Here is a 20,944-nt window from a genome sequence, read left to right on the forward strand (position 1 = left end):
TGACACCCAACAAATCTCTTTAATCAAAATCACCTCCTCTCCCTTCCACAGATGAGTCCCTGGAAAGTGTGGAGGAAGCGAGGGGTTCCTTTGGGAACAGGGTTGGTGTGGCAGACCACCTGCTTGGCTGGTTCTTCAGAGCAATAAAAGGTAAGTTGAGGGCACAGGATCCGATCAGCAATCTGCGTGTCAAATGCGCAATGCAAATGTCTTATCAATAATACGAGCCTCAAACAGCTTCTGAATATGTATCCAAAACGTCCAGAAAGAAGCAGTTCTCTTGAAATGAGAGCCGACTGACTGTACCAATAGAGGAAACCTTACTGTGTTTCCCCGAAGAAACAGCACAAAAGCACCCCTTGTGACTAGTTTTAGTAGATTATCTTTAACAGCCAAAGTCCATCCATGTAATAGGCTCATCGGTGGCAAGTTCTTCTTTATATCTTAATGGTCAAACCACCATCCTCCTGCCTCTGCCACTAAAGAGTGTGAGCTCCTGCTGAACTCTGTGGTCAAAGGAAAATATGAGCAGAATCAAAAGCAGTCCTGACTTTAATGTACACATATTAACGCTTAGCCGCTTCTCCCTAATCAGTTTCAGCATTAACAAATGTTTGTCAAAAGAAACTGTATTGAGCGATTGAAATCTAATTTGAAATGGACCATGATAGTCTTAATACATATATGCATGAAATGGAGGAACTGCCTAATAAGCATGGCTGACACCAAATATGCAATTTACATACATTACACACCAATAACCTCAATTTTAACATTATTCTTGTAAAAGCAACTGGATGGGAATTTGAGGTAAAGGCTTTCCTTTGTGAAATGTGAATAAGAACAGAAGTGGATGCTGGCATCTCAGGCCCTCAATCACCACCTCATTCTTGTAGAGATTCAGTCACTCTTTCTGGTTGTGTGTCAGGCCTGAGATAGCGACGCCACAAGTGTGTAACAGTTCAACCGGACTTAGATGGATGGTCAACAAATCTGATGAGATCCGCAGACCAACTCTTTCTTCCGGAGGTGTTGAGTCCTGAGCAGACTTTCAAGCTGGCACACAAATCTTTATGAGAATTTCCCCCCCTCAGGAGATTAGCCATGAAACAGGACAGGTGTATGGGTTATTCGATTACATCTTACCCAATACCTGGACAAAATTTGAAAGGCGGCCTCTGTGCGAAGCTTTGACCTCAGGGGTCTGTTAATAACAGTTAAATGTTCTCTAAAACAAAACTTTTTTCTTTTTGTAATTTAAGCCTATTTTCTTATTTTGTCATTGGCTTCACTCATAAGACAGAAAGAAAGTCTGCCCATCTGCTCTAAACATAATGTGTGCTCATAATGACCCAGATTTATACCAAATGTAGTTTTAAGTGTCGCTGGAGCAGGTCTCAGAATTTATGGCCTCTGAGGTTGCAAACGGGACTTCCTCCTTCTATGAAGGAGAGGGCTTTAAACTGAGTGTAGGAAAGCCTCTTGCATATCAAATGGCTCCATAGGAAAAAAAAAACAATGATATGAGAGTAAATGAATCAAAACCATATGGATCAAATGTTCCCTAAAATGCACAGTTTGAAAAATTATGGAGAAAAAGTACTTGGCAAAAATGTGTTTTCTGTTTTACCAAACCCAAAACATTTGAAGAATCATTTGCAATTGTTGACGAACCCTAAATGCTGCCAAGTTGGCCCGTTTTCATAGATGACAGAACAATAGAGAATTTCCCTAGACCCCCTGTAACCAACCGATAGTGTGTTTCATTCAAGAGCTTGTTGGAAGCTGTTGACAAATCCTACAAAGTTTATAGAAGTAGGTGGACGTGGGGCATGAAATTATAAAAGTTTGTTAGTCTAATTGCCCATGTTGGGAGAGTTGGTTATGTATGCTTTGGGGGTGGGGAAGCACTGAAGGTAGTATTTCATTCAAAGAAAAGCTAATTAAAAGAACATGGGCCACATGTTAATGAGCCTCATGTCTTGAGCGTGTGGTAATATTTCTCTGCAATCCAATTTCCAAGCCAGTGTCCTCCGTCTCTCTCACATATGTAGTGAGATTTTGAATACAGTATATATAGAAAGGGAAATTAATAACCTGTGAGTTCTGTACTGTCATGGCAGCAAGGGAATATAACCTTTCAAACGAAAGTTACTGCTACCAGGAAAAGACCTTAGGAGGGTGAGTTGGGTGGTCTTCTGGGGTGGGGGGATGGGTCCTGGAGCCTCATTCTGAGCCCTGTCTCCTAGAAAGGTTAAATATGTTGGACAATTAATCAGAAAGTAAAAAAAGATTGAGATTTTAACCTGCCCTGCCCCTGTCTGACTCTGAGAATCTTGCCTCAAGTCTCCTGACAGATCGAGTCTTTGCTAGCAAATGGGAGGCCAGCCCTCCATTTGTGAAACCATTTGGCCACACTCACAAGACAAGCGGTCAAGGGCAGTAGCCATGCCCATTGAAAACCTCTTACAACATGATGCTTCCCTTGGCAGAGACTAGTAACAGAAGTGTTGGCTTATGTTTACAGAAGAATAACTAGGAGAAGGCAGATAGAGGGAGTGTGGGTACCATTTGGCAAATGATGTGTCTATTAATTCCTTATTAAACAACTAGATGTCAACTGATCATGATGGCCCACACCTATAACTTCCAGCATTGGGGTAAAAAGACTGTGAGAAGTCTTAGACCTACCTAGTATAGAGTGAGAACCTGTGTCTAGAAAAATATAAAGCAAAGAAATAAACAAAGAAAATGCCTTTGCACATTGGTTCCCATTCATACATTCTACTACTCCCTGCTAGTTTGAATAGTCAACAATGTACCAACACTGGTGATACCGAAGAAAATATCAAATAGAATACACAAATATTTTAAATATGCTAAAAAGACTCAACCGAACATAGCTACAATGAATTGGTCACAATAATTTTTTAAAAAATCAGATGAAAAATCTGTATGCTACCATCTATCTCGATTTTTAGAAAGGCTTAAGATGGGGGTTGGGGATTTAGCTCAGTGGTAGAGCACTTGCCTAGCAAGCACAAGGCCCTGGGATCGGTCCCCAGCTCCGGGGAAAAAAAAAGAAAGGCTTAAGATGTAAAAAGAACCCAGAGTCAATGTATGAAAATATCACCAGTGGTTGTCCTGGAAAAAATTCTATACAGTGCTGAGTCTGGCTTGGCCATGTAAGTGACAGTATGACATAGATTCCTGCCCCAGGAACAGAGCTAGCAGGATGTGGTCCTCCAGGAATGTTGATGGTTGCTGTGGGTATAAGGCCTGTTTGTAATATAATGTATATATTTTCCCATTCTTCCCTCTCTGCCAAGGTTAATGACTCCATGATCATCAGAGACAGCCTAAGTCCAGGAGGCAAGGGTATGTCTATGTCTCAGTAAAGTGGTAGAATGCTGTGACTTTCAGGACAGCTCTTAAGGCTGTGGGAAAGAATGCTGAAAACAGTGCAAAATACAAGGATGCAGTATGAATTGTATATTGAGCTCCACAGATCTAAAGGAACAACAGTGAGACAGCTTGACAGAAAAATACTAAAGAAGGAGATGAAGAGATTTAGGGAGTGGTGATCTCAAAGCAAGATCCTGCCCAGCTAGGTTTTTTATTTATGCTTACAGAGGCAGATGGATTTGAGTCAAGGTCAGCCTGGGACAAAGCTAATTTAGGTCCGGGCGTGGTCAGAATGGTAATATCAGAGTGGTGTCCCACCCAGCTATCTTATTGTCTGTGCTTGTGCTTGATGTCCCTCTCTAAGGGGCTGGGGTCAAGGGATGCTGATTCATGGGATAATCAAAGGGAAACTTGGATAATTATATATATATATATATATATATATATATATATATATATATATATATCACCTGGTTTTGATCTGCAAGAAATGAGCTGTCCAGAGAGTTTTTAGAATATCAAGAGAAAGTTGTCTGAAAGCAGAACACAGAGAGCAATTAAAAGCTGTCTTGATCAGAACACACACAACAGAGAAAGAAAGAGGGGGAGGGGGGAGGGAGAGGGAAGAGGAGAGGGAGAGAACAGTCTGGAAAGACATCTCCAGCAGAACATAGGTCAGCTTAGACCCATGATTCAACTTCGAATTGTTTATTTCACCCCTTCCACATATCCCTTCTCTCAGAACCCCTCTCCAAGCTGAGGCTGGTCCTTGGCAACACAGTAAGCACGAAATGTTTTTATTACTGCTAGAAATTAAAAGATGAGTGAAAACCAGTCAGGCTTATCAAGAACAATTCTAAATTAACCTAAACTTAAAACCTAAATGCAGGGGCTAGAGAAAGAGCTCAGCAGTTATGAGCACTGACTGCTCTCGCAGAGAAACCGAGTTCCATTTCCAACATTCACATGGTAACTCACAAATGTCTGCTACTCCAGTTCCAGGGGATCCAACACCCTCTTCTGACCTCTGTGGACACCAGGGTATGTGGTACACATACATCATGTAGACAAAACACTGATATACATAAAATAAAATGAGTAAATCTAAAACCCAAAACTAAATTCAACCCCTAGCACTGACTTAAAAAGAAAAAAAAAGAGGCCAACTTAGAAAACTAGTCTCTACCAGTATTTTTCAAATGTGAATAAAATTTTGTCTCTGCTTTGTTTTGAAGTGTGTTTCCTTCCCACTCAACAATAGACTAGATTCTAAACCAGCAACCAAAAATCCTAGATTCTAATTTCAACCCCCTTATACTAATGGGGGACTAATCTCCAGTCCTGCCATTGAATTTGCCTGTTCACTAGGTGACAAGACATGGGTGGAGGATGCAGAAAGGCAAGTGGAGAATAGAGAAGTGACAGTCACACCAGTGCTGTTCTCAGAATCACAGGATCCAATCCATGGGTCGATAATGGAGTCTCCGTAGAGCAGGACCACCACTCTACTTTGACTGTCTTAGGTGAACCAAATCATTAGACTTGGGTTCATCATAACTTTCTTTATGCTGTTTTCTAATGAAGCCAGACAACCAAGATCACTCTAACATCTTTTAGCTCAATAGAGGCATTGTGGCCTCTATTGAAACAACCAATCCAAAGAGCTGTAGAAATCTGAGTTCTAAAGCCAATTTTCTCCTCGGTTATTTTTCGTAGATGTTTGGATGATACAAAGTCACTCACTCCCTATCTTGTCCTCAAGTTTGCCTAAGGATGCTATTCTCTTTTTCTGATTTGGTGGAAATGCTGTAAGAAATAAGATAGCATGGAACCCTACTGGTGGTCTACAGGAGAAACACAAAATTCACTAGTTACTCATGAATATAAGTATGGAACTGATATGGTGTGCAGGATGAACTAAACACAGGGGGAAGTTGTCTATGGGATTTTTTTTCAATGCTAGATATGAAATGACCCCCACCCGGCCACCAACTCTGAAGTCATTGACAGCTTCCTTGAAGGTGAACGTTAGTGGCCAGATCATCAATTTCTAATGTGTCTGCTTTGGTAATACTTTTACAGCCATATCCCCTGACCATTGCATGCAAGAAACTAACCAGAGTTAGTTTGTTAGTTAGTTAGTTAGTTAGTTAGTTAGTTAGTTAGTTAGTTAGTTAATTCAGAGTTGTACAGAGTTCATGCTGTTTTCATTACAACTGAAGAAAATAAAGTTCTAAGACATTCTGATGGAATCCTGCCTCTCACAGAAGCAGTTCCTGTCGCAGTTTCCTCTCAGGAAAACTTTCAACCAGATTAATCTATTAAAAAGCTGTTCTCTATAGCGCTGGAAGGATGCCTTGACACCGGCTGTTTTTCCAGAGGACCTGAGTTCAATTCCCAGCACCTACATGGCGGCTAACAACTGCTGTTACTTGAGTTCCTGAGAATCTGCCATCCTCACACTGGCAGGAAAAATACCAAGGCACATAAAAATAAATTTAAAAAAGAAAAAGAAAAGGCTGCTCTCTGGCCTCCTCCAAGTGACTGATGTTAAAACTTGCAGAGCCTTTCCCATGCTGCTTGTAAACTCTGGAAGAAGTTTCTAGATGAAACTCTGAGCGTTAAAAAGCTGGCTGTTTGAGAGGAAGCCTGTCATTGTCATGTAAAATCACATCCCCAAATGCCAGCACTTAGAAATCAAAGGAGCTAAAAAGTCCTTCCATTGTTTCCCCTTGTTATTTGCCTGCTGAGGTTTAAAGCCACCTCTTGCTTTTTTTTTCTTTCTCTAAGCCCAGGATGTGCTATAGGAATCTATAAAACTTAATTACATTTACTGTTACAAAAAAGGATTTATGAACTTTTGCCTTGAGGCGGAAATGTTTATTTCATTGCCTTTGCCATCGAGTCTTTTCAACTCCTGTGGCTTTGAACTTCTCAGCTGCTCAGAGTTATCACCATTGCACAGAGCCTGAGAGCTCTGCTCGGAAGATGCACACCACAAGTTGAGGAACCCGGGGAAGGCAAAGATATACGAGTCATTATTTTGGCCACCCTTTGTGCCATTAAAATCTCATTTTCTGCCTATTAGAACACCCTCTCGGTGCTTAGGCAGCGGTGATCGTCTGTGATTAGTGTGTAATTGACTATAATTGTCTTTTCGGTTTTCATTTGTGTCATCCTGAGCTTCTCTCTGTTTTTCTAACCACCGAGAGGAAAAAAAAAGAAGTAGAGGAAAGATAAAGCTGTAAAAACTCTCACTCTCGGCCCCAAAGAGATCCACGATTGCAATTATAGATTGCAATGCCTTGGTGACATTTCTCCAAATTTAGTGGATGGCTCTCCTTGCCACCTGGGCCAACTGCTCTCTAATAAAATCAAGCTCTCCGTATTTAAACAACTGCTAATAATGTCAAGTTCAGACAGATGCCACATGTAGGAAATTTAAGCATTCCTCTGACGTGCAATTATCAGGGTAATTTATCAATGCAATCCCCCACGAAAAACTCATAGTTCAATGCAAATTAGAAAAACAATTACAGTGTCCAAATATTTATATAGTCCCAAAGACTAGCAATTCTCTTAATTTGTGTTCTTATAACAAATTCATTGTAGTCCTCTTCCGGGTCTCTCTCTCTCTCTCTCTCTCTCTCTCTCTCTCTCTCTCTCTCTCTCTCTCTCTCTCCCCTCTCTCTCCCTCTCTCCCCTCTGTCTCTCTCTCTCCTTCCCTTCCTCCCTTCTTCCCTTTCCCTCTCCCCCTCCCCCTTCTCACTTCTCTCTATATACAACTTTCCTACTTCCTCTCCAACAATGAGGATTTTTTACTCAAAATTCTGCCAGATGACCAAACAGCACTTGAAACAGACAAACAAACAAAACCCAAAAGAAAAGAAACCCCAGCAGGTTTGTGAGGCTTTCAGCCAAAGCTCCGAGCTAGGGAGCTAGGGACAGGAAAGACACAAGACAAATGCCTTGACAACTGAGTGTAAACACAAGTCTCCATGATTGCGTTAGAAGTCACTTGAATTTCAAGTCTCAGCTAAAACTTTTGATGCCTCCAGTAGAAAGGGGAGAGAGAAAGGAAGCTTAGGAACTGAAATCATGTGGCTTGTATAAGGAATACATTATGGTTTACATTTGGCAATTCATTATACGGCGGCCTGGGGGAATTGACTGTTTGGTTCTGGTAACGGCAAATTGTCTGTCTAGGAACACAGGACTGACCTGAGGTGAAAGGCCATTGCCAATGGCGGGGTTCATGGGGTTGGAGGGCCCCGATGGAGGCACGAAGCTGTCGGTGTAGCTTGAAAATCCATGCCTGGTGCTGGGAAGGCAGTAGGCAGAGCTGCTGTCTGCATTCGAAGGAATGGTGCTTTGGTGGACAGTGCTCGGAGGAAGCGGCTGAGGTCTGTGAACAGTACTACTGGGATCTGATACGGCTGGAACGAAGAGGAAAAGCAACCATGATGGTCTCTGGTAGGTAGACCAGCAGAGCAAGTTCCTTGGGAAAGTTCTCGCTAATGCTTACCCATCGGTCAGATACTACGTGAACTTGCGACTGCATTCCCAATCGTGCATATGTAAAACCACACAACAAATACAGGTGCATCTGTCTTTGCATTGCCACAAGCACAAAACTATGTGTATCAACGCCAGTGGCACACTTACCTCGAATATGAATACAGATAGGCCATTGGCCTATACTAACAAGCCAGTTTGGGTAGTGAACACGGTGTAATCACTATAGGTACCAAATTTCTCATCAAATGTACTCTTGCAGCACTAACATGAACAGAATATCAGAGTTTCAAGGGTTGAAAACACTGCCTTTCACAACCCCGAGATAATAACCTTACAATTTAAACATTATCGCATTTCCCTCTTGTCCTAATGAATGATGTCTTTACCAAAGCTTACCTTCCCTAAATTACTATTACAGTTACAGTCCTAGAACCTCAGCTGATTGCCACCAGGGGAGAAAAAATCCCATGTTTCTTTGGGAGAGTAGCATTGGTTTTAGAACAATGAAATGATGTTACATCACTTCAAGTGTGGCACAAAACTATTTCTGAGCCGCGGCAGGTATGTGTAGGAAAGGCTGATGTCATATGATTGGCACATCAACAGTGTCAGTGTCACAGACAAAATTCACTGTGCCAAACAGCCAATGGAAAGCAAGTGGGAGTTACACTTTCATTCCCCTCTTTTCTCTTCCTAGATACCTTGTGGAATAGACGTGGGCTGGTAAGAGGTCTCCGACAGCTGGTATGTTGGCAGGGTCGGCATGGCGGTGGGAGGGAATCCCCCCGGAATGAGATGGTTGAAAGCCATCAGTTGATTGGCTCCAGCTTGCTTCCTCCATCTTGCACGGCGGTTGCTAAACCAGACCTATGGATTTAATTTAAAATTTGAGAATTTCACTGATGAAATAATAGTACATTCTTAATGAATGTTTCATGGTAAAACAGATGAAAGGCCCCTTACTGACAGAGGAAATACAGGCAAGGGCCCTCTGTCTTCTGTATTATGTTGGGGTGAAAGGGGAGTTAAATGTCAGGGGGTCAGGAAAGGGGCTAGATGGACCCTATGTGGATTTGCATCAGCTCTAGCAAAGCTGCAGATGACAGTTGACAGGGACAATTGAGCAGGGTTCCAAACAGGAAGTGTCCTTTACTGCTGTTATGAGTGTTCTTTACCCTCATAGCACAGCCTTCCAGGACATCCATGAGACACTAGGACAACCCCACACACCAACACTCACACATATAGCACATGCCCTAAAGTTGACCTGGCCAATTATATACACCAAGCCTTGGGCTATATATGCCTATCATCAGTCTATTTCTGTAGGTCTATAATCAGGGTAAGTACAGGTTCTAGACCAGTGGTTCTCAACCTTCCTAAAGTTGCCACCCTTTAATACAGTTCCTCATGTTATGGTCACCCTCAACCATAAATCTAGGTTCACTGCTACTTCGTAACTGTAATTTCACTACTGTTATGAATCATAATGTAAATATCTGCGTTTTCTGGTGGTCTTAGGTGACCTCCCTGTGAAATGGCCATTCAACCCCCCACCATGGGGTCACAACCCACAGGTTGAAAAACTTTGTCCTATATAGTTATATGAATTGAACAAAAGTTCTTACAAGCAGCGCCGTTTGCCTATCTCTTTCGAATGTGACTCGCCACACGGACCTCAATTAGAACAGATGCTAATGAAGTGCTTCACACAAAAGGGAAGGTCTTTGCAGGGAAACTGGTTTATTGTTTCTTTTGGTACCTGTGTTATATACTGTTATGCTCTGTGTTGAACACCATACAAATCACCCTATCTATGTTCAGAAAAATCGGTTGGAAAATAACTTTTCTACCAGTAATTCAAACCTCGGGTCTTTCTTGTGTCAAAAGAAAAGAGAAAAAGGGGGTTGGGGATTTAGCTCAGTGGTAGAGCGCTTGTCTAGGAAGCGCAAGGCCCTGGGTTCGGTCCCCAGCTCCGAAAAAAAAAGAACCAAAAAAAAGAACCAAAAAAAAAAAAAAAAAGAAAGAAAAGAGAAAAAGATGCCAACCAGAAACATAACTGAATGGCTAACATGTCGAATGATACTATATAGGTCTTTAATACACCTTGAGATCTTGTCCAATTATGATTTAAACCTGAATAATTAAAATATAAAACAAAACTTGTAGTAAATTTTTCAGAGTGTGTAAATAATATTTACCACAGGAGAGGATTCCTATCAATTAAAAGTATTAATATTTTTATGCAAAAGTTCACTGAGATTTAACATGGGAGAAAACAGCATTTGAAACTGAAGGGTAAGGAAGTAATGAGAGAGGAGTTTGGGAATCAGGCAGCCTCCTCCACAGAGTCCAAAAGAATGGCTCACCAAACACAGAAACTCTGTGTTAGAAAGTCAAGGAGTCAGAAAAACTTTAAAGTGGGCACAAAGTTTCTGCTCATTTCAAAGTTGGCCATGAATGTCACAAAGAGTATCTTTCTAGGTAGAGGTCACAGTAGAGTGCAGAAAGACTTGACAGCTTGACTAAGAATTCAACAGAGAAAGTCCTTGCCTAAAATACATATGGGAAGTAACTTGCAAGAGGCCATTCTAGCCTTTGACCATGCGGGTTCCAGGGGTTGAACTGAGGTCATCAGGCTTGGTGGCAAGTGCCTTTATCCGTCATTCCCAAATATTAACTTTTAATAATCATTATGTTTCCAAGGGGGAAAGAAGGTAATCCAGTATTTTCCTATGTTGACGAATAATTGAATTAAAGCTTCACTTGACTTAACAAATTCCTACCTGGAATCATGGGACCAGGACCACTCCATTTCAAGCCTGCATTGGTTGTGTTTTCTCCCTACAAGACTAAGCTATTATGACTCCCAGGGGCAACATGGGAAGAAAACCAAGGAAGAGCTTAGCACAATCTGGGTTAGTGGAAGAAGAGTCTAGGGGTGAAAATTCATGCCTAAAAGTCCTTACCCTACCACCCACTTTAGTCAAACTTTACATGATAAAGCTACAAAGATTAATAGACCTTCTGATTCAAGAAAGGCTGTTCCCTCGCTCATTCAAAATCTACGACATGCAGCAGAGTTCCAGGTTTCTGTGCTATCCTGGAAAAAGTGAACTGCTAGATGTCTCGAGGTGATGTCATTAATGTAGTCACTGTCCTGAATTCCAGTGACTTCCCTCCAAAGCTCAGCATATCACTTCTTCAAGATGCACTCTACCAATGCCATAGCCCTAGGCTGAGAAGTAGACGTTGGCTTTGCTCAAATAATAATGGAGAAAGATCACCACTTTCCACAAGGACCTTCAGAAGACAGAATCCAAACAAACTAGGTGGCTACGAATTCAAAGATCATGCTTATTTTCTTTTCCCAAACCGATTCTAATAAGTACTGGAGAAATAGCATAACCCATGAGGGGTTTATTTTTAAATGTTAATGATATAGTACCTGTTATAGCTACAATTTAAAAAAACCTTTTTCTCCTTTTTTGGAGAGGGTCACAAGGATGGGGGGACCATACTTGGAAGGACTGGGAAGTCAATGTGATCGGAGTTCATGATATGAAATTCCCAAATAATCAATTAAAGTATTATGAAAAAAAAACCTGACTGGAAGGAGCTAGGTGGTATAGCTCAATGGTAAAGAATTTGCCTACCATGTAAGAGGCCTCGGGTTCAAACTCAAGCATTACAATTAAAAAACACACAAAAAAACAAACTTCCAACAAGAAGCTTAGAGTTCCCAAAGGAAAGAACCCTGCTATTTAAACTGAAGCTCCCTCTATCCAGAGCTCTGTTTTGGAGAGAACCAGGCGCAGGAAGGCCCGATCTGCTTGTCTCTGGCTATTTAACCAGAGATTTTTAATGATCCAGCCAATGCCAACCTCAGTATTTCTAGAACCACCATGCCTACCAGACATATCACTAAAGGAAAAACATACTGATGATGAAGACAGCGTTCAGCCTGCACCTTGTGTTTTGAAACTCAGTAAACATTTTCAGTTTCCAGTTGAAAAAAGAAAAACTGTCCTTAAAAATGACCTTGACTGTAAAGACATGTATTGACCAAGATGGGATACTGGAATGCTGCCATCAACCTGTACCTAATTGAAAAAGAAACGCATTCTATAACTCAGCATAGAATCATCAATTCTTAATAGGCAATCAACACAAAACCTACTGTATCGTGTGAAAGTTTACAATATGGAATGATTCCATCCCCAACAGAAAGAGAGAATTTATGACCTGATTACAATTATTAATGTCTCTTTATTGGAAGCTGAACAGATGGTCCAACAGTTGAAAACACTGGCTGCTCCTCCAGAGGACCCAGGTTTGATTCTGAGCACCCGCATGATAACTTACAACTGTCTGTAACTCCAGTTATAGAGAATCCAAACCTTTTTTCCAGGCTCCCCATGAGCTAGGCACCCATGTGGTGCACAGACATAAATGAAAGCAAAATGCTCACACACATTAAAAAATGTTTTTAAAGAAATTCCTTCCTATTTTGAAGAGTAGCCATAGCAACAGAAACAAACTGGTCTTTGATGTTCTAAGCGTGCCTTTGGCAGTAAGGCAGAGACCAAGGTTTACTAAGTCAGTTACATAGCTGTTAAGTGTAATTCTTTGGCCTATAAGTCAATGTAATTTTATTCTCCCTACATCCCCTCTCCTGGCTTCCCATTGCTGCTGACATGCTAAGCAAGTGAGAGCAGGAGGCACACATTGACTGACTGATGGCTTACGTCATACACAGTTAATTGCCTGCAATTATCTGTGTGATCTCAAATATGTTAAATATTACCCCAAATCAAGTTTTTATTCTAATTGGTGAATAGCAGCCTGGCTCATTTTGACCTGTCCAAAGTCTTTTTTTTTTTTTTTGTTTTGCCATTGAGTCTATCAATAAGTTGAGTTACACCTCTTTAAAAATAATGATCTTCGGGGTTGGGGATTTAGCTCAGCGGTAGAGCGCTTGCCTAGCAAGCACAAGGCCCTGGTTCGGTCCCCAGCTCTGAAAAAAAGAAAAAAAAATTATCTTCTTGTGGACTTCTACATTATAATATCCAATGGTTATGTGAGGCAAAATTCAAATCATTCAAAAGCATCATGATAATTATGAGAGGAAAAAATAATGCATTTAAAACCAAGAGTACAATTTTCATAAAATTTCCCTTTGTGATTAGGTATCTAACTTGTTCAGACTCAACCCTATAAGTTGGGGTGGGGAGGATTTCCACAGTGAAAATTTCAGGGATGCTTTTCAGTCAGAGAGGCACGATGCAGACCAGTCGGAAGTCAAACCCCAGCCCCCTGCTTGCCCCCACTCTGACCTTTAATGTTTTGCTTAGTGCCAGTAGAGTTCTGTTCTCTCATTGCTAAGTGAGAAATACACAACCTACTTCAACACACAGTTGTAATCGTTTAAGAGAGCAATGTGGTAAAGCACTTGAAAGAATGTTAAGGAGCTACAAGCTTTCAATAAATGAATCACTACTAAAATCTCACACGAACACTTCTGAGAAATCCAAGTAAATGCAAGCCTGGCTTAGTGTTTTTCGCTCTGTGGTCAGCAGCCAAGGCCTTTTGTGCCAACTAGCAAACAGCGAAGTGCCCACAGAACACCTCAAATAATTGGGAGCCAGTTTGACTTGAATGGTGGCTTAGGTCAAATTTGCTTCCAAGTTTCATGGATTAGTGCTAATTGTCCCATGGTGTGAGCCTAATTTTACCCTTCAATAAATTACTTGTTCCCATTTTGGATTTGTCCTCAAAGGCAGTCTAACCTCCATCATTTCAGATGAGCTATTGCAAATGCAATTTGAAAAATGGGAAGGAAAACATCATGCTCGATCCCTTAAAAGAGAATTCCACAGGACTGTAAAATGCTCCATTAAACACGAGCTTCTGTGATGTGTATGCTACCAGGCCAAGAAGAATAACTGGTTGGTAACTTCAGGACACATCGCTGGTTCCCCAGACCCTATCATTCACTCCCATCTCCTTTCTCTTCCAATGCTCTGCTCTCCCCAGCCCATTGCTGTTACCCAGCATCTACGTGGAGGGAGAGCAGGCAGAGGAGGACTGCCACAGGTCCATGGACACATGTAAGCCCAGACAACTATATCTTAACACATCAAGAGCAGTGTCCTGTGGAGAGAGACAGGTGACCATAATTTGCTTCCATTATGGAGTTCGGGTGTTTTTCTACCTATCCTACCTTCTAAACTATAGAGGAATGTTAGGTGACTTTAGAACCCCTTTGGACTTTCTTGAGAATCTCAAACTTGTAGTGCAGAGGATCCTGAGAAATCATGCTGCCCGATAGAGTTTCCCTCTTTTTCTTATTTTATTTTATTATAGTCTTTAAGTATTTTGTCTTCATGTATATCCAAGACTGTATATGTATGTCCATGTCCTTGGATGCCCAAGGAAGCCAGAAGAGATCATTGATCACCTGGGACTGAAGTTACAAATAGTCATGAGATGCTGTATAAGTGTTGGGAATTGAACCAGGGTCCTCTGCAAGGGCACCAAGTGCTCATAATCACTGATCTGTCTCTCCAACCCCTCCTAGTAGCTTTCAGTTTAAGGATAAGGGAAAGATGATATTTGAAATTATAAAATCCAGAAACACTGTCCCTAGTCAAGACTTATGTAAACAGACAGACTACACACACACACACACACACACACACACACACACACACACACACACACACACACGAAATAACCTCATGTTACCCAGCTCTCTGGAAATCCATCCATATTTACCCTGGTGGCCTTTGAACCCATACTGGGATCACCTGATATAATTTATCCTTTACTTAAAAAAAAACGAAACTCAAGTGCAAACTCAACAAAATGTGCTTGGCAAACTAGGACCAAAAGCCACTCCTTCTACCTCCTGGTCAAATGCTGTTTCCACAGGTGGCTGTCCTTCATGTCTTCTCTCTTCTTCACAGTAAGAAACTGGCCTAGTTCATCCTGAGAAGAAATGCTTACTAAGCCCCTTGCATACCATACTTGTCGGCAGGAAATTGTCTAGTTTAAACTTTCATGTTGCCAATATTTTGCTCATGAACAGCTACCCAAAGAAGTCAACTAACAATCTGTCTTTGTCCTTGTTTCTGATTTTTTCCTTCTTTTCTTCCTCTTCTTCTGACATTATTTCTAGGCAAAGCCTTTGCCGCACAACAGAGGACCCTAGGGTGTTGTGTGCTTAGATCGGGCAGTGAAAAGACACGACTGTCCAAATGAATTGCTCTGAAACACTGACAAAGGCCCGAGTTATTATAGCTTTAGTTTCATCTCTATTCAGAAGAGACTGGAAATATTTTTCCTCAAGAGGGTAGAACGTGGAATGTGGACATGGTTTGGGGTTTGAGGGTTTGAGGGTTTGAGGTTTGGTTTTCCCAGGTGCCCCAAATTAAAGTAACTCACACTTTCTGGCTATCATTCAAAGTGAGTTGATTTAGCTACTGCTTTCCCAGACCTTCCTGACGCTCCAGCATTTTCTGCTGGCATTTTAATCAGTGATTAACTGCTCCCTTCTTTTTCCTGCTGGGTTAAGTCAAAGATCCATATGCTGGTTGTTTTAGGGAATTTGTTAGACCGTAGATCATAGTCTGGTGCAAGACATGATGCGTCTCAAGGGAACTAAAGAAGCCATAAGGAATGTAAAGAGTCACCGGGTTAAAGCCACATTAAGACAGCTGTTACATTAATGAGGGCCCTGCTTTGGAGGGGAGGCCACCACATAGAAAAATATGAACCAGTCTTTATTGGTTTGATCCCGTGTCCTCTGAAAGTTAATAGGCTATTATTATTATGCTCTGGCCTTCACCGAGCCAGATGAGAATTTGAGGACTATACAAGCTTCGCGGGTTTGAGATAGAGCAGGGATGAACACACTTCAGATTTTCATTCTTCTTTGTCTCATCATTATGAAGTTTAGCTTCTATTCACTCTGCATTCAAAGCTGGCTATGGATCGGTCTTTAGAACCCACCAGTATGCTTGCCCAGTCATAACGTACAAGAGCTAAGTCTTGAAATCGAGGGGACACTCCATGGGAAATCACTGAGCCTCATCGCACACTCAAACTGGGCAATCACAGGACTCTATCAGAAGCAAAATCGATGTGACATGGCTTTTTTGATGTATGTTATACCCATGGTTATAGTATTACAACATAGGAGAACTAATTCATCTCACTAGGATACAAAGTAAATGCATCCTGGTCCATGGCTAAAGAAGATGGTTTCTGTCCTGTGCAAGAGAGGAGCACTTTGTCCCAGTCTTTCTTTCCTCCTTCCTTCCTTCCTTTCTTCCTTTCTTCCTTCCTTCCTTCCTTTCTTCCTCTCTTTCTGTGTGTGTTTAGTGTTCACATGGATAAGTTCATGCATCATGTTCATGTACATATCAAAGTTCAAGCTCGATGTTGGGAATCATCCTCTACCTCTTCCACTATTTATCCACTGAGGTAGACGGACTCTTAACTGAACCCAGAGCTGGTCAATGGAGCCAGTTTGGTGCTAGCCAACTTTCTCAGGTGATGTCCTATCTCCTCTCTCTGAAGCTGAAGTTATAGAATGCTGCCTTGCCCAATAGCATCTGCATAAGTCCTGGGGATCCTAGGGGTGGGCCTCATGCATTCTCAACAAGTGCTTTAACCACTGAACCACCAAGCAATCTCCCCCAATTCAATACCTCCAATGTTCAATTGTCAGTCTCAGGAACCCTAGCATACCCATGACTATTCCCATCACCCTTCTAACCCACCTCCAACTTACACAATCACTACTTACTTTCCACCTCAGAATACTTCTGCCATCACCCCATCCTTGTCAATCCTGTCATCTACTTCTTGCCACAGCCCCCCGTGAGCCTGATACCCTGATAGGCAAGCCTTAATGGGTGTCCTGGGCCCAGCGCTGCACCCAGCCTTCCTCTGTTCATACTCCAACCAGAGGGCACTAGTCCCTGACCTCTCAGAATGCCTGGATGGGAGATGGAGTTGTCATCTCATATGTAGCTCAGGCACTGCCAACTTTGTCCCTTTGCTGTGCCCTTGGATGAATATGTGTCCCCGTCCCTGTGCAATGTAGGCCATTTGACCTACTTTTCTTTTTCTCCAAGACTTCATCTTTTCCTTTCCTCCAATCACATGATGCATTTTTGATGATTTTTATCGGCACTTAACACGTCTGCTTTGTTTGTTTGTGATCATTTGTATGCTGACTTCATTGTCCTTATTAGACTGCAGCTTCCGAAGAGAACTACTAGCCCATCTCTTCACCCCTTGACTGTTCTGATGCGACTTAGACCACATGGGAGACTCTACAGTCTAGGGAGACTCTTAAAGACACTCCTTCAATAGAAAGAGTAATGCAGTGGGCATATGAAAGTGTTGATAAGTCTAGGGACCATGTCAACCACTGAGTAGCTCACTGCCAAAAAGCCTAACTTTGACTATGAAATACTGGGTCTATCACCTGGTATTTCCAGATAGAAAAGCTAAAATTATAGAATGACCAAGAATTCTGGAAATCCCTTAGACTTGTGTAATATACCCAAAAACCGAAGGGAAAGTTCACTGCTGATTATGAAAGCATTATTGTACACTCAAGTTAGACATGGCAACTTAAATAGCCTTTTCTAGAAGCCCTCCCAAAGAGATCAAAAGATAATTTGGGGTTGGAGAAATGGCTCGGCCGGTTAAGGGTATTCGAAATTAAGCTTAATGCTGTGAGTTTGATCCCTAGAACCCATTTGAAGGAAGGATAAACTAGTTCCTACGACTTGTCCTCTGACCTCCAGTTACAGACACAAAGAGATTAATTAATGTAAAAAAATAAAAAAATTAGTTAAGCAAGATGGTCCTAGTTTTCTTTCTGTTTCTGTGATAAACTCAACCAAAAGCAACTTGAGAAGGAAGCTCATCCGCCGTCCTCCTTTCAAGAAAGCCACGGCATGAACCTGGAGGCGTGAGCTAATCAGAGACCGTGGAGGCTCACTGCTTACTTGTTTGGTTCCTCTGGCTCATGCTCAGCTTGGACCACTTACCTAAGAATGGCACCACACACAGTGGCTCGACTCTCCTACATCAATGAGCAATCAAGAAAATGTATGCTCATAGACCAATCTAATGCAAGCAGTTCCTAAGCCAGACACATTCCTCTTCCTACATGTGTCACCCTGACAACCAAAATCAGGCATTGCAACAATCTTAAAATAATGCAATTGCTTCCAAACTATCCAATCTGTGAAAGAAGAGAGTGGGTGAATTTTCGCACACTTTCCTAATGGTAAGGCCACGGGTGAAACACTTGGGAGCCGTGGTTTCTATAGCAGCAGGCAGCAAGTAGTGTTAGCTTAGGTAGTTATTTAACTAGCTGAAGCTTCTATTTCCTCATCCACAGACTGGGGATGGGAACTATGTCAACCAAGGGCTTTGGTGATGATTCATGAGTTAATTTGTGTGAAATACAAGACTTAAAATTGGGCCTCGAGCAAAAATAACCACTCAAAATATGTTTGCTATTACCTGGGAACCACCCTCAATAGCCATGTAGTTTCTGGTAAGCTATCAGGATCCTAATGTTGAGTGCACAGGAAAAGAATGAACTTCTGTGTGCTAAAAACATAGCCTCCAACAGCAACCAAAGCCTACAGATCATCGTTTACGCTAAGCACTGTTGCTAATGTGGTTTTCTTGGCCTCGAACACTTCTTGGCTGTGTTGTAAGGCCAGCACTTAGGAGGCCCATGAGTTCATACCAGCCAGAGCTACTTTGTAAGACCAAACAACGAAAAAGTCCCCGAAGTCTGGGTATCAGTACCTGCACTCGGGCCTCAGTAAGCTTCGCCCTCTGGGCCAGCTCCTCCCTGGTGTAAATGTCTGGATAGTGGGTTCTCTCGAAAGCGCGCTCCAGTTCCTCCAGCTGCTCTGCGGTGAAGGTGGTTCTACTCCTGCGCTGCTTCCTCTTCAGCGGTAAATCAGGTTCTGAGTCAATGTCCGAGCCTTCATCTGATTGAGGTGCGGAGGCTAAAAGCACAAGAGGGAAAGGGAAAAAATGGTAAAGTTGAATCCAGCCACGGTGACTGGAAGCCTGAAGTGCTTGCTGTCTTCTCACGGACACCAACCCTCTTATATCACACTATCGGGCTATTAAATGGTTCTTGATATCTTCTATTCTGTCTCCCTGCAGCAAATCCCCCTTGAAGTATTTGCTCTGAGTATCCGTTATCCTGAGTCTTGGGAAGCGACGGGTCCTAGTCCGTTTTCACAGGCCTGCACTTAGCAGTCATCCGTGTAAGAAATGAAACACATCTCCCTAAGTAACCCAGGCTGGTCTTGGCCTCAAAATCCCTCTGCCTGATTCTCCCAAGTGCTGGGATTCAGGTGTGTGCCACCATGCCCTACCTGGCTTTTAATTCGTTCTCTGATAAATTCCTACTAGTAATGGAGGTGAACAAGTGAGTGGTAAATATAATGACAGGTATGTATAAAATGTCATAAGGACACCAAGTACTTTTGTATGCTAACTTTAAGTCTTAATTTTAAAAAGATACTATCTTTTAAGTAATTGTGATTTAAAATATTTTATAATTGACTTAGTACCTAAAAGTAATGGAAAATAGCAAACTTTTAAGGATTCCCATATATTATAAATTCCAACACTATTTTAAAAAAGAAATCAGTACCACATCACTAGAAACTGGGAAATGCTTTAAGGAGAATTTCTGTCTTATTAATGGTAATCTCAAGAACTAATCCAAACAGGAGACACTGTCTGGTGAGCCATCCCCAAAGTGAAGTTCAAAGTCTGAGTCTCTGCTGAGGCAGAGGAAAGTCTGGATTAGCTGCCTGACTGCAGGAGCCCAGGGCAAAAAGGGAACGGAGGCCCCTTGTTCAGAAGTTATCACAAATTTCAAGAGAGCCTTAATCAGTGGTCAGACTCTTCTCAGTACGCTGCATGACTGCACAGGACCGAAGACCCTGAAGCTGCCCCTACCGTGGCTTCTCCCAAAGCAGCCTATATTTTCCTATATTAATGTCGGGGGTGAGCTTTATAATTTAGTATACAAGTGACTAGAATAAGAAGTGGGGGCAGAGAATGAGATAGAAATGGCATGAACAACCCACTTCTTTTTGGGGGGTAGGGAGCAAGTGGCAGGGGTTTGTTTTAGCCCCCCCCCCTTTTTTTTAAGAATTTTGAGACAGGGTTTCTCTATGTAGCCCTGGCTGTCCTGGAATTCACTCTGTAGGCCAGGCTAGCCTTGAACTCTACCTACCTCTGCCTCCCAAGTTCTGGAACTAAATGCTTGAACCACCACCACTACCTCTACCTACACCAGTACCACCACTGCCACCACTGCCACCACCGCCACCACCGCCACCACCACCCCCAAGCCAGTTCTGAATTCTTAAAGGAAGAAGCTATAAGAAGAACTTGAAAAGCGTTGATGCCATTTCTAGGCCATCATTTGATGGGGAAAGAGGTAGTACACAGTTGCCCTTGTATATACTAAGACAGTGTTAGTGCCTGTACTGCAAATTCATTCCCACAACAGAGGACCTGTTGACCTATAAGGAGAGGTCTCTGTGATTAGAAGACATTCAAGACCAGGGCACTACAGGGGTGGAGAGTTGGGGGGGGTAGCTGTCCACAGCTATCAGGGACAGAGTCTCAGACATGAGCAGGAGCCACAGCAGCTTTGCACCTGAGCACATTCAAATGCACCCTAAAACCTCCCCAAAGAACTGGGGGGCAGGGGTCAGCCTGCTAGAGAAGGGATTGAGATGTACTGTGGCAAATGGATACACCAGGATGAAGACTACAGAGTCAAGTCAACATCAAGGCAGGGGTGTCAAGATGGTCCAGTGGTTAAAGGCACTTGCTACGTAAGCCTGACAAACTGAGTCTGATCCCCAGGAATCAACATGAAAGGAGACTTTACACAGTTGTACAGTTGTCCTCTGACTTCCAGGTATGCACCTGACACGTAAGCATT

General features: G+C 42.2%; 1 protein-coding gene across 2 annotated transcripts in view; it reads right to left on the reverse strand.

Moving 5' to 3' along the window:
* Pax3 (paired box 3) overlaps nt 1-20,944 on the reverse strand; it is a 96,572-nt gene that overhangs the window by 12,449 nt on the left and 63,179 nt on the right. For both annotated transcript variants that reach the window (XM_006245131.5, NM_053710.1), the window contains exons 5-7: nt 18,769-18,974; nt 8,625-8,790; nt 7,627-7,841 (exon numbers count right to left, since the gene is read on the reverse strand). In XM_006245131.5, coding sequence (XP_006245193.1) covers nt 7,627-7,841; nt 8,625-8,790; nt 18,769-18,974 — 587 coding nt within the window. The remainder of the gene's footprint in view (nt 1-7,626; nt 7,842-8,624; nt 8,791-18,768; nt 18,975-20,944) is intronic.

Source organism: Rattus norvegicus, chromosome 9, assembly GCF_036323735.1.
Source record: "Rattus norvegicus strain BN/NHsdMcwi chromosome 9, GRCr8, whole genome shotgun sequence".
Taxonomy (NCBI): domain Eukaryota; kingdom Metazoa; phylum Chordata; class Mammalia; order Rodentia; family Muridae; genus Rattus; species Rattus norvegicus.